The sequence below is a fragment of the Panulirus ornatus genome, chromosome 7 (genome assembly GCF_036320965.1).
Source record: "Panulirus ornatus isolate Po-2019 chromosome 7, ASM3632096v1, whole genome shotgun sequence".
In the NCBI taxonomy this organism is placed as follows: domain Eukaryota; kingdom Metazoa; phylum Arthropoda; class Malacostraca; order Decapoda; family Palinuridae; genus Panulirus; species Panulirus ornatus.
Genome location: NC_092230.1, coordinates 14656810 through 14669341, shown reverse-complemented (window position 1 = coordinate 14669341; position 12532 = coordinate 14656810). Strand labels below are relative to the sequence as shown.

Sequence of the window (12532 nt, the reverse complement as noted above, 5' to 3'; positions counted from 1 at the left end):
AGATATATATATATATGTATATATATATATATATATATATATGGGGATAGGGGAGTAAGAATACTTCCCACGTATTCCCTGCGTGTCGTAGAAGGCAACTAAAAGGGGAGGGAGCGGGGTGCTGGAAATCCTCCCCTCTCGTTTTTTTTTTTTAATTTTCCAAAAGAAGGAACAGAGGGGGCCAGGTGAGGATATTCCAAAAAAGGCCAAAAAAAGTCCTCTGTTCCTAACGCTACCTCGCTAACGCGGGAAATGGCGAATAGTTTAAAAGAAAGAAAGAAAAATATATATATATATATATATATATATATATATATATATATATATATATATATATATATATATATATAAACAAACAAAGTATAATAATAATAATAAATATATATATATATATTTTTTTTTTGCCGTTGTCTCCCGCGTTTGCGAGGTAGCGCAAGGAAACAGACGAAACAAATGGCCCAACCCACCCCCATACACATGTATATACATACACATCCACACGCAAATATACATACCTACACAGCTTTCCATGGTTTACCCCAGACGCTTCACATGCCCTGATTCAATCCACTGACAGCACGTCAACCCCGGTATACCACATCGATCCAATTCACTCTATTCCTTGCCCTCCTTTCACCCTCCTGCATGTTCAGGCCCTGATCACACAAAATCTTTTTCACTCCATCTTTCACCTCCAATTTGGTCTCCCACTTCTCCTCGTTCCCTCCACCTCCGACACATATATCCTCTTGGTCAATCTTTCCTCACTCATTCTCTCCATGTGCCCAAACCATTTCAAAACACCCTCTTCTGCTCTCTCAACCATGCTCTTTTTATTTCCACACATCTCTCTTACCCTTACGTTACTTAGTCGATCAAACCACCTCACACCACACATTGTCCTCAGACATCTCATTTCCAGCACATCCATCCTCTGTGCACAACTCTATCCATAGCCCATGCCTCGCAACCATACAACATTGTTGGAACCACTATTCCTTCAAACATACCCATTTTTGCTTTCCGAGATAATGTTCTCGACTTCCACACATTCTTCAAGGCTCCCAGGATTTTCGCCCCCTCCCCCACCCTATGATCCACTTCCGCTTCCATGGTTCCATCCGCTGCCAGATCCACTCCCAGATATCTAAAACACTTTACTTCCTCCAGTTTTTCTCCATTCAAACTTACCTCCCAATTGACTTGACCCTCAACCCTACTGTACCTAATAACCTTGCTCTTATTCACATTTACTCTTAACTTTCTTCTTTCACACACTTTACCAAACTCAGTCACCAGCTTCTGCAGTTTCTCACATGAATCAGCCACCAGCGCTGTATCATCAGCGAACAACAACTGACTCACTTCCCAAGCTCTCTCATCCCCAACAGACTTCATACTTGCCCCTTTTTCCAAAACTCTTGCATTCACCTCCCTAACAACCCCATCCATAAACAAATTAAACAACCATGGAGACATCACACACCCCTGCCGCAAACCTACATTCACTGAGAACCAATCACTTTCCTCACTTCCTACACGTACACTTGCCTTACATCCTCGATAAAAACTTTTCACTGCTTCTAACAACTTGCCTCCCACACCATATATTCTTAATACCTTCCACAGAGCATCTCTATCAACTCTTATCATATGCCTTCTCCAGATCCATAAATGCTACATACAAATCCATTTGCTTTTCTAAGTATTTCTCACATACATTCTTCAAAGCAAACACCTGATCCACACATCCTCTACCACTTCTGAAAACACACTGCTCTTCCCCAATCTGATGCTCTGTACATGCTTTCACCCTCTCAATCAATACCCTCCCATATAATTTACCAGGAATACTCAACAAACTTATACCTCTGTAATTTGAGCACTCACTCTTTTCCCCTTTGCCTTTGTACAATGGCACTATGCACGCATTCCGCCAATCCTCAGGCACCTCACCATGAGTCATTATTTTTTATTTTTATTATACTTTGTCGCTGTCTCCCGCGTTTGCGAGGTAGCGCAAGGAAACAGACGAAAGAAATGGCCCAACCACCCCCCATACACATGTATATACATACGTCCACACACGCAAATATACACACCTACACAGCTTTCCATGGTTTACCCCAGACGCTTCACATACCTTGATTCAATCCACTGACAGCACGTCAACCCCGGTATACCACATCGCTCCAATTCACTCTATTCCTTGCCCTCCTTTCACCCTCCTGCATGTTCAGGCCCCGATCACACAAAATCTTTTTCACTCCATCTTTCCACCTCCAATTTGGTCTCCCTCTTCTCCTCGTTCCCTCCACCTCCGACACATATATCCTCTTGGTCAATCTTTCCTCACTCATTCTCTCCATGTGCCCAAACCACTTCAAAACACCCTCTTCTGCTCTCTCAACCACGCTCTTTTTATTTCCACACATCTCTCTTACCCTTACGTTACTCACTCGATCAAACCACCTCACACCATACATTGTCCTCAAACATCTCATTTCCAGCACATCCATCCTCCTGCGCACAACTCTATCCATAGCCCACGCCTCGCAACCATACAACATTGTTGGAACCACCATGAGTCATACATACATTAAATAACCTTACCAAGTCAATTGGGAGGTGAGTTTGAATGGAGAAAAACTGGAGGAAGTGAAGTGTTTTAGATATCTGGGAGTGGATCTGGCAGCGGATGGAACCATGGAAGAGGAAGTGGATCATAGGGTGGGGGAGGGGGCGAAAATTCTGGGGGCCTTGAAGAATGTGTGGAAGTCGAGAACATTATCTCGGAAAGCAAAAATGGGTATGTTTGAAGGAATAGTGGTTCCAACAATGTTGTATGGTTGCGAGGCGTGGGCTATGGATAGAGTTGTGCGCAGGAGGATGGATGTGCTGGAAATGAGATGTTTGAGGACAATGTGTGGTGTGAGGTGGTTTGATCGAGTGAGTAACGTAAGGGTAAGAGAGATGTGTGGAAATAAAAAGAGCGTGGTTGAGAGAGCAGAAGAGGGTGTTTTGAAGTGGTTTGGGCACATGGAGAGGATGAGTGAGGAAAGATTGACCAAGAGGATATATGTGTCGGAGGTGGAGGGAGCAAGGAGAAGAGGGAGACCAAATTGGAGGTGGAAAGATGGAGTGAAAAAGATTTTGTGTGATCGGGGCCTGAACATGCAGGAGGGTGAAAGGAGGGCAAGGAATAGAGTGAATTGGAGCGATGTGGTATACCGGGGTTGACGTGCTGTCAGTGGATTGAATCAAGGCATGTGAAGCGTCTGGGTTAAACCATGGAAAGCTGTGTAGGTATGTATATTTGCGTGTGTGGACGTATGTATATACATGTGTATGGGGGGGGGTTGGGCCATTTCTTTCGTCTGTTTCCTTGTGCTACCTCGCAAACGCGGGAGACAGCGACAAAGTATAAAAAAAAAAATATATATATATATATATATATATATATATATATATATATATATATATATATATATATATATATTTTCCCTGGGGATAGGGGAGAAAGAATACTTCTCACGTATTCCCTGCGTGTCGTAGAAGGCGACTAAAAGGGGAGGGAGCGGGTGGCTGAAAATCCTCCCCTCTTTTTTTTTTTTTTTTTTTTTTTTTTTTCCCCCCCAAAAGAAGGAACAGAGAAGGGGGCCAGGTGAGGACATTCCCTCTAAGTCCGGGGTAAACTATGGAAAGCTGTGTAGGTATGTATATTTGCGTGTGTGGACGTATGTATATACATGTGTATGGGGGTGGGTTGGGCCATTTCTTTCGTCTGTTTCCTTGCGCTACCTCGCAAACGCGGGAGACAGCGACAAAGCAAAAAAATATATATATATGTATATATATATATATATATATATATATATATATATATATATATATATAGTATCCCTGGGGATAGGGGAGAAAGAATACTTCCCACGTATTCCCTGCGTGTCGTAGAAGGCGACTAAAAGGGGAGGGAGCGGGGGGCTGGAAATCCTCCCCTCTCGTTTTTTTTTTAATTTTCCAAAAGAAGGAACAGAGAATTGGGCCAGGTGAGGGTATTCCCTCAAGGCCCAGTCCTCTGTTCTTAACGCTACCTCGCTAATGCAAGAAATGGCGAATGGTTTGAAAGAAAAGAAAAAAAAAATATATATATATATATATATATATATATATATATATATATATATATATATATATATATGGAGACTTCTGATATGGAATACCTGGTTTTAAAAGCGATATATACATAAGTATACGTATGTAAGTAGGAGAGAGGGCCAGAGAGCGTTATTGGATTACGTGTTAACTGATAGGCGCGCGAGAGATACTTTTGGATGTTAATGTGCTGAGAGGTGCAACTGGAGGGATGTCTGATCATTATCTTGTGGAGGCGAAGGTGAAGATCTGTAGTGGTTTTCAGAAAAGAAGAGAGAATGTTGGGGTGAAGAGAGTGGTGAGAGTAAGTGAGCTTGGGAAGGAGACTTGTGTGAGGAAGTACCAGGAGAGACTGAGTACAGAATGGAAAAAAGTGAGAACAAAGGAGGTAAGGGGAGTGGGGGAGGAATGGGATGTATTTAGGGAAGCAGTGATGGCTTGCGCAAAAGATGCTTGTGGCATGAGAAGCGTGGGAGGTGTGTTGATTAGAAAGGGTAGTGAATGGTGGGATGAAGAAGTAAGATTATTAATGAAAGAGAAGAGAGGCATTTGGACGATTTTTGCAGGGAAAAAATGCAAATGAGTGGGAGATGTATAAAAGAAAGAGGCAGGTCAAGAGAAAAGTGCAAGAGGTGAGAAAGAGGGGAAATGAGAGTTGAGGTGAGAGAGTATCATTAAATTACAGGGAGAATAAAAAGATGTTTTGGAAAGAGGTAAATAAAGTGCGTAAGACAAGGGAGCAAATGGGAAGTTCAGTGAAGGGGGAGGTGATAACAAGTAGTGGTGATGTGAGAAGGAGATGGAGTGAGTATCTTGAAGGTTTGTTGAATGTGTTTGATGATAGAGTGGCAGATATAGGGTGTTTTTGTCGAGGTGGTGTGCAAAGTGAGAGGGTTAGGGAAAATGATATGGTAAACAGAGAAGAGGCAGTAAAAGCTTTGCGGAAGATGAAAGCCGGCAAGGCAGCAGGTTTGGATGGTATTGCAGTGGAATTTATGAAAAATGGGGGTGACTGTATTGTGACTGGTTGGTAAGGTTATTTAATGTATGTAAGATTCATGGTGAGGTGCCTGAGGATTGGCGGAGTGCGTGCATAGTGCCATTGTACAAAGGCAAAGGGGATAAGATTGAGTGCTCAAATTACAGAGGTATACGTTTGTTGAATATTCCTGGTAAATTATATGGGAGGGTATTGATTGAGAGGGTGAAGGCATGTACAGAGCATCAGATTGGGGGAAGAGCAGTGTGGTTTCAGAAGTGGTAGAGGATGTGTGGATCAGGTGTTTGCTTTGAAGAATGTATGTGAGAAAAACTTAGAAAAGCAAATGGATTTGTATGTAGCATTTATGGATCTGGAGAAGGCATATGATAGAGTTGATAGAGATGCTCTGTGGAAGGTATTTAGAATATATGGTGTGGGAGGCAAGTTGTTAGAAGCAGTGAAAAGTTTTTATCGAGGATGTAAGGCATGTGTGCGTGTAGGAAGAGAGGAAAGTGATTGGTTCTCAGTGAATGTAGGTTTGCGGCAGGGGTGTGTAATGTCTCCATGGTTGTTTAATTTGTTTATGGATGGGGTTGTTAGGGAGGTGAATGCAAGAGTTTTGGAAAGAGGTGCAAGTATGCAGTCTGTTGTGGATGAGAGAGTATGGGAAGTGAGTCAGCTGTTGTTCGCTGATGATACAGCACTGGTGGCTGATTCATGTGAGAAACTGCAGAATCTGGTGACTGAGTTTGGTAAAGTGTGTGAAAAAAGAAAGTTAAGAGTAAATGTGAATAAGAGCAAGGTTATTAGGTACAGTAGGGTTGAGGGTCAAGTAAATTGGGAGGTAAGTTTGAATGGAGAAAAACTGGAGGAAGTAGAGTATTTTAGATATCTGGGAGTGGATCTGGCAGCGGATGGAACCATGAAAGCGGAAGTGAATCATAGGGTGGGGGAGGGGGCGACAATTCTGGGAGCCTTGAAGAATGTGTGGAAGTCGAGAACATTATCTCAGAAAGCAAAAATGGGTATGTTTGAAGGAATAGTGGTGCCAACAATGTTGTATGGTTGCGAGGCATGGGCTATGGATAGAGTTGTGCGCAGGAGGATGGATGTGCTGGGAATGAGATGTTTGAGGGCAATATGTGGTGTGAGGTGGTTGGATCGAGTATGTAATGTAAGGGTAAGAGAGATGTGTGGAAATAAAAAGAGCGTGGTTGAGAGAGCAGAAGAGGGTGTTTTGACATGGTTTGGTCACATGGAGAGAATGAATGAGGAAAGATTGACCAAGAGGATATATGTGTCGGAGGTGGAGGGAACGAGGAGAAGTGGGAGACCAAAATGGAGGTGGAAGGATGGAGTGAAAAAGATTTTTAGTGATTGGGACCTGAACATGCAGGAGGGTGAAAGGCATGCAAGGAATAGAGTGAATTGGAACGATGTGGTATACCGGGGTCGACGTGCTGTCAATGGATTGAACCAGGGCATGTGAAGCGTCTGGGGTAAACCATGGAAAGTTGTGTGGGGCCTGGATGTGGAAAGGGAGCTGTGGTTTCGATGAATTATTACATGACAGCTAGAGAGTGAGTGTGAACGAATGGGGCCTTTGTTGTCTTTTCCTAGCGCTACCTCGCACACATGAGGGGGGAGGGGGTTGTTATTTCATGTGTGGCGAGGTGGCGATGGGAATAGATAAAGGCAGACAGTATGAATTATATACACATGTATATATGTATATGTGTGTGTGTGTATATGTATGTGTACATTGAGATGTATAGGTATGTATATTTGCATGTGTGGACGTATATGTATATACATGTGTATGTGGGTGGGTTGGGCCATTTTTTTGTCTGTTTCCTTGCGCTACCTCGCTAATGTGGGAGACAGCTACAAAACTAAATAAATAAATAAAAATACATAATGTATATATATACATGATGCACGCGACCAGGTTATAGTGATGGGTGATTTGAATGCAAAGGTGAGTAATGTGGCACTTGAGGGAATAATTGGTATACATGGGGTGTTCAGTGTTGTAAATGAAAATGGTGAAGAGCTTGTAGATTTATGTGCTGAAAAAGGACTGGTGATTGGGAATGCCTGGTTTAAAAAGCGAGATATACATAAGTATACGTATGTATATAGGAGAGATGGCCAGAGAGCATTATTGGATTACGTCTTAATTGACAGGCGTACGAAAGAGAGACTTTTGGATGTAAATGTGCTGAGAGGTGCAACTGGAGGGATGTCTGATCATTATCTTGTGGAGGCTAAGGTGAAGATTTGTAGAGGTTTTCAGAAAAGAAGAGAGAATGTTGGGGTGAAGAGGGTGGTGAGAGTAAGTGAGCTTGGGAAGGAGACTTGTGTGAGGAAGTACCAGGAGAGACTGAGTACAGAATGGAAAAAGGTGAGAACAATGGAAGTAAGGGGAGTGGGGCAGGAATGGGATGTATATAGGGAATCAGTGATGGATTGCGCAAAAGATGCTTGTGGCATGAGATGAGTGGGAGGTGGGTTGATTAGAAAGGGTAGTGAGTGGTGGGATGAAGAAGTAGATTATTAGTGAAAGAGAAGAGAGAGGCATTTGGACGATTTTTGCAGGGAAAAAATGCAATTGAGTGGGAGATGTATAAAAGAAAGAGACAGGAGGTCAAGAGAAAGGTGCAAGAGGTGAAAAAGAGGGCAAATGAGAGTTGGGGTGAGAGAGTATCATTAAATTTTAGGGAGAATAAAAAGATGTTCAGGAAGGAGGTAAATAAAGTGCGTAAGACAAGGGAGCAAATGGGAACTTCAGTGAAGGGCGCTAATGGGGAGGTGATAACAAGTAGTGGTGATGTGAGAAGGAGATGGAGTGAGTATTTTGAAGGTTTGTTGAATGTGTTTGATGACAGAGTGGCAAATATAGGGTGTCATGGTCGAGGTGGTGTGCAAAGTGAGAGGGTTAGGGAAAATGATTTGGTAAACAGAGAAGAGGTAGTAAAAGCTTTGCGGAAGATGAAAGCCGGCAAGGCAGGAGGTTTGGATGGTATTGCAGTGGAATCTATTTAAAAATGGGGTGACTGTATTGTTGACTGGTTGGTAAGGTTATTTAATGTATGTATGACTCATGTTGAGGTGCCTGAGGATTGGCAAAATGCGTTCATAGTGCCATTGTACAAAGGCAAAGGGGATAAGAGTGAGTGCTCAAATTACAGAGGTATAAGTTATAAGGTATAAGGCATGTGTACGTGTAGGAAGAGATGAAAGTGATTGGTTCTCAGTGAATGTAGGTTTGCGGCAGGGGTGTGTGATATCTCCATGGTTGTCTAATTTGTTTATGGATGGAGTTTTTAGGGAGGTGAATTCAAGAGTTTTGGAAAGAGGGGCAAGTATGAAGTCTGTTGTGGATGACAGAGCTTGGGAAGTGAGTCAGTTGTTGTTCGCTGATGATACAGCGCTGGTGGCTGATTCATGTGAGAAACTGCAGAAGCTGGTGACTGAGTTTGGTAAAGTGTGTGAAAGAAGAAAGTTAAGAGTAATGTAAATAAGAGCAAGGTTATTAGGTACAGTAGAGTTGAGGGTCAAGTCAATTGGGAGGTAAGTTTGAATGGAGAAAAACTGGATGAAGTAAAGTGTTTTAGATATCTGGGAGTGGATCTGGCAGCGGATGGAACCATGGAAGCGGAAGTGGATCATAGGGTTGGGGAGGGGGCAAAATCCTGGGAGCATTGAAGAATGTGTGGAAGTCGAGAACATTATCTCGGAAAGCAAAAATGGGTATGTTTGAAGGAATAGTGGTTCCAACAATGTTGTATGGTTGCGAGGCGTGGGCTATGGATAGAGTTGTGCGCAGGAGGGTGGATGTGCTGGAAATGAGATGTTTGAGGACAATGCGTGGTGTGAGGTGGTTTGATCGAGTAAGTAATGTAAGGGTAAGAGAGATGTGTGGAAATAAAAAGAGCGTGGTTGAGAGAGCAGAAGAGGGTGTTTTGAAATGGTGTGGGCACATGGAGAGAATGAGTGAGGAAAGATTGACCAAGAGGATATATGTGTCAGAGGTGGAGGGAACGAGGAGAAGTGGGAGACCTAATTGGAGGTGGAAAGATGGAGTGAAAAAGATTTTGAGTGATCGGGGCCTGAACATGCAGGAGGGTGAAAGGAGGGCAAGGAACAGAGTGAATTGGATCGATGTGGTATACCAGGGTTGACGTGCTGTCAGTGGATTGAATCAGGGCATGTGAAGCGTCTGGGGTAAACCATGGAAATTTGTGTGGGGCCTGGATGTGGAAAGGGCGCTGTGGTTTCGGGCATTATTGCATGACAGCTGGAGACTGAGTGTGAACGAATGGGGCCTTTGTTATCTTTTTCTAGCGCTACCTCGCACACATGAGGGGGGAGGGGGATGGTATTCCATGTGTGGCGAGGTGGCGATGGGAATGAATGAAGGCAGGCAGTGTGAATTGTGTGCATGGGTATATATATATGTGTCTGTGTGTGTATATATATGTGTACATTGAGATGTATGGGTGTGTTTGTTTGCGTGTGTGGACGTGTGTGTGTATACATGTGTATGGGGGTGGGTTGGGCCATTTCTTTCTTCTGTTTCCTTGCGCTACCTCGCAAATGCGGGAGACAGTGACAACGCAAGATAATAAGAATATATACATACAAATATGTATTTTTAAGGACAATATGTGTTGTGAGGTGTTTTGAACGAATGAATAATGAAAGGGTAAGAGAGATGTTTGGCAAGAAAAAAAATGTGGTTGAGAGAGCAGAAGAGGGTTTGTTTAAATGGGCTGGTCACATGGAGAGAATGTGTGCAGAATGATTGACAAAAAGTATATATGTTTCAGAGGTTGAGCAATGAGAAGTGGGAGACCAAATTCAAGGTGGGAGGATGGAGTGAAAAAGATTTTAAGCAATCGTGGCCTGAACATACAGGAGGGTGAAAAGCATGCAAGGAATAGAGTGAATTGCAATGATTTGATATACCATGGTGGATGTGCTGTCATTGTTTTTAACCAGGGCATGTAAAGTGTCTGGGGTAAACTATGGAAAGTTTTGTGAGGCCTGGATGTGGAAAGGGAGCTGTGGATTCGGTACCTTACAAGACAGCTAGAGACTGAGTGTGAACAAATGTGGCCCTTGTTCTCTTTTCCTAGCACTTCCTCACATGCGCGCGAGGGTAGGGGGTGCTATTTCATGTGTGGCAAGGTGGTGACGGGAATGGATGAAGGCAGCAGGTGTGAATATGTACATGTGTATGTATGTATATGTCTGTATATGCATAGGTATGTATATGTCTGTGTGTGTATAGGTGTGTATATGTTCGTTTATGTATATACATGTGAATATTGGTGTTTTTTTGTTTTTTTTGACATTTTCAACAATATCTTTGTACCACAGAGCCGAGAATAATAAAAACACAGCGAGTAATGCATGAAGGTCTGGCGGTGATAATGGTTTGTAACAAACAGGCTTCAATAGAGCCATCATAGCCCACCATGGGTAAGTGAGGTCAGGTCTGGAATTTTCCACTTGCACTGTTATATTGCCACTCAACCAGCTTTCAGATTTTTCAGATTAGGGATGCTAGACCTGTATGTTTCCTAGAAATTTGTCTCATGCTCAGAGAGACTTTACCTTGAAGAGAAAGTTTTTGTAAACATTCAGAGCCCGTATTTATTAAGTCTTTAGGGATTATTTTTTTTTTCTTTTAGTGGGGGTGCATGTTTCATTATAAAATGGTAGACTGAGGAAACTTTTTTTGCTTTATGGCATTCCATAGAATGGATAGTTTTTCAAGAGATCAAAGATACCTATAAATGGGGATAAGGAAGAAGGAATTTTACCCACACACCTCCTACCTGTTCTAAAACGTAACTAAGAGGGCTGGAATTGTTGGGCAGGAAGTTGTCTTTTTTTTAGTCTTCCTGAAAGTAGAAGCAGAAGCCAAATGAGGATTTTTTCATTGGAAGCTACCATAAGTACCTGATGCTTTCTTCTTAAAGCAGGAAAATCAGTTGGGTAGAAAATAGACTACATCATCAAGAGGGTGTTCCTGGGATTCTACAAGTTGTAACACCTCAAGCAAGGGGTTACCTTTGATGGGACTGTATTATCATCAAGGAATGAAAAACAGTATAGTCTCCCCAAAGTCCTTCCCATTGCAGAGATCTCCTTAGTTTCCTTCCACATGGAGCATAACCTTGAAGCTGCTGGAACCATAAAAGGGGTGCTGAGGTTGTGTAACTAATTTAGTGTGTAGTGTGTGTATTTGTAGGAAGTAGTTGGTAGGCAGCCTTCATCCAGGGAGGTGTATTACTGTTACCTTCCACTAGGGTATTGGGAGGGTTAGTTATGGCTGTATAGTGAGCCAGCACCTAAGAGATGTCAAGTTGTACTTTTTTGACCCAGGTAGCTGTCTTTTCTTTCTGCCTCACCCACTGGTGCACTGTTGCCATTCTGTCCACAAACATACAGTCTCTCCTTGTCACAAACAACACTTGACAACACTTAACTCATCACTTAACTCATGACTCATTCTTCGTAACTAAATTTTTCCTGTGGTGAGCTCTGGGTACTTACCCCGCCTTTTAGCAAAATGTAGGTATTAACATTAGACTGGAGCATAAGGTAAAAGGAATAGGTTAGAACATTAGGTAGACACATTAGGTAGTAGTCACTAGGATGATTAGGTATGAGCCTCTGAAAACACTGTGCTAGAGTTTCCCAGTGGCCTGTTAAAGGTGAGGTGCTAAAGGCTAAAAAGCAGCACTTGAGTTCACCAGTTATGGTGACTTTTGCTGTGGCCACCTTCTTGAGAGTGTTCAAGATGGGAACAGGTGTCAGAGATATAGATAGATAGATATATTCTCCCTGGGGATAGGGGAGAAAAAATTCATCCTACTTCAGAGATATAGATAGGTAGATAGTATGTGTATAATGTATTTTTGATTTATCATCTTTGTATATGATTAAGTGAATGACTTTTCAGGTGACACAGACCAACAGTGATTGGCAATTGTTTGACCGTGTGAGATCTCAGGACATCAGGTTGCTAAAGGCATGCAATGTAGGTGTGATAGTGGATCTGATGGTGGAGAAAAAGAAAGTTAAATTTGGAATGTAGTAAGTATCACTTTGGGATATTATGTATTATTTATTTGCATGATACTGAATATTGGCATTTAGTGATTTAGTATCATGGAAAAGTTTATAGTCTTAAGCTGTCTTGTATTTTCTCTTGTGATGGAGAATTAATGTTACCTCAAAGTTTTTTTTTTTTTTTCACTCGATTGCTGTTTCACACGTTAGCGAGGTCATACCAGGAACAGATGAAGAAAGGCCAATTCTGCTCACATCTATTCTCTAGCTGTCATGTGTAATACACCAATACCACACCTCCTTATCCTT

The 12532-nt window shown here is 42.3% G+C and overlaps 1 protein-coding gene across 1 annotated transcript in view; it reads left to right on the top strand.

Annotated features, from left to right (window-relative positions):
- Positions 1-12532, top strand: part of EDTP (Egg-derived tyrosine phosphatase) — a 326043-nt gene that overhangs the window by 187598 nt on the left and 125913 nt on the right. Inside the window, exon 6 of the mRNA XM_071663269.1 lies at positions 12114-12247. Coding sequence (XP_071519370.1) covers positions 12114-12247 — 134 coding nt within the window. The remainder of the gene's footprint in view (positions 1-12113; positions 12248-12532) is intronic.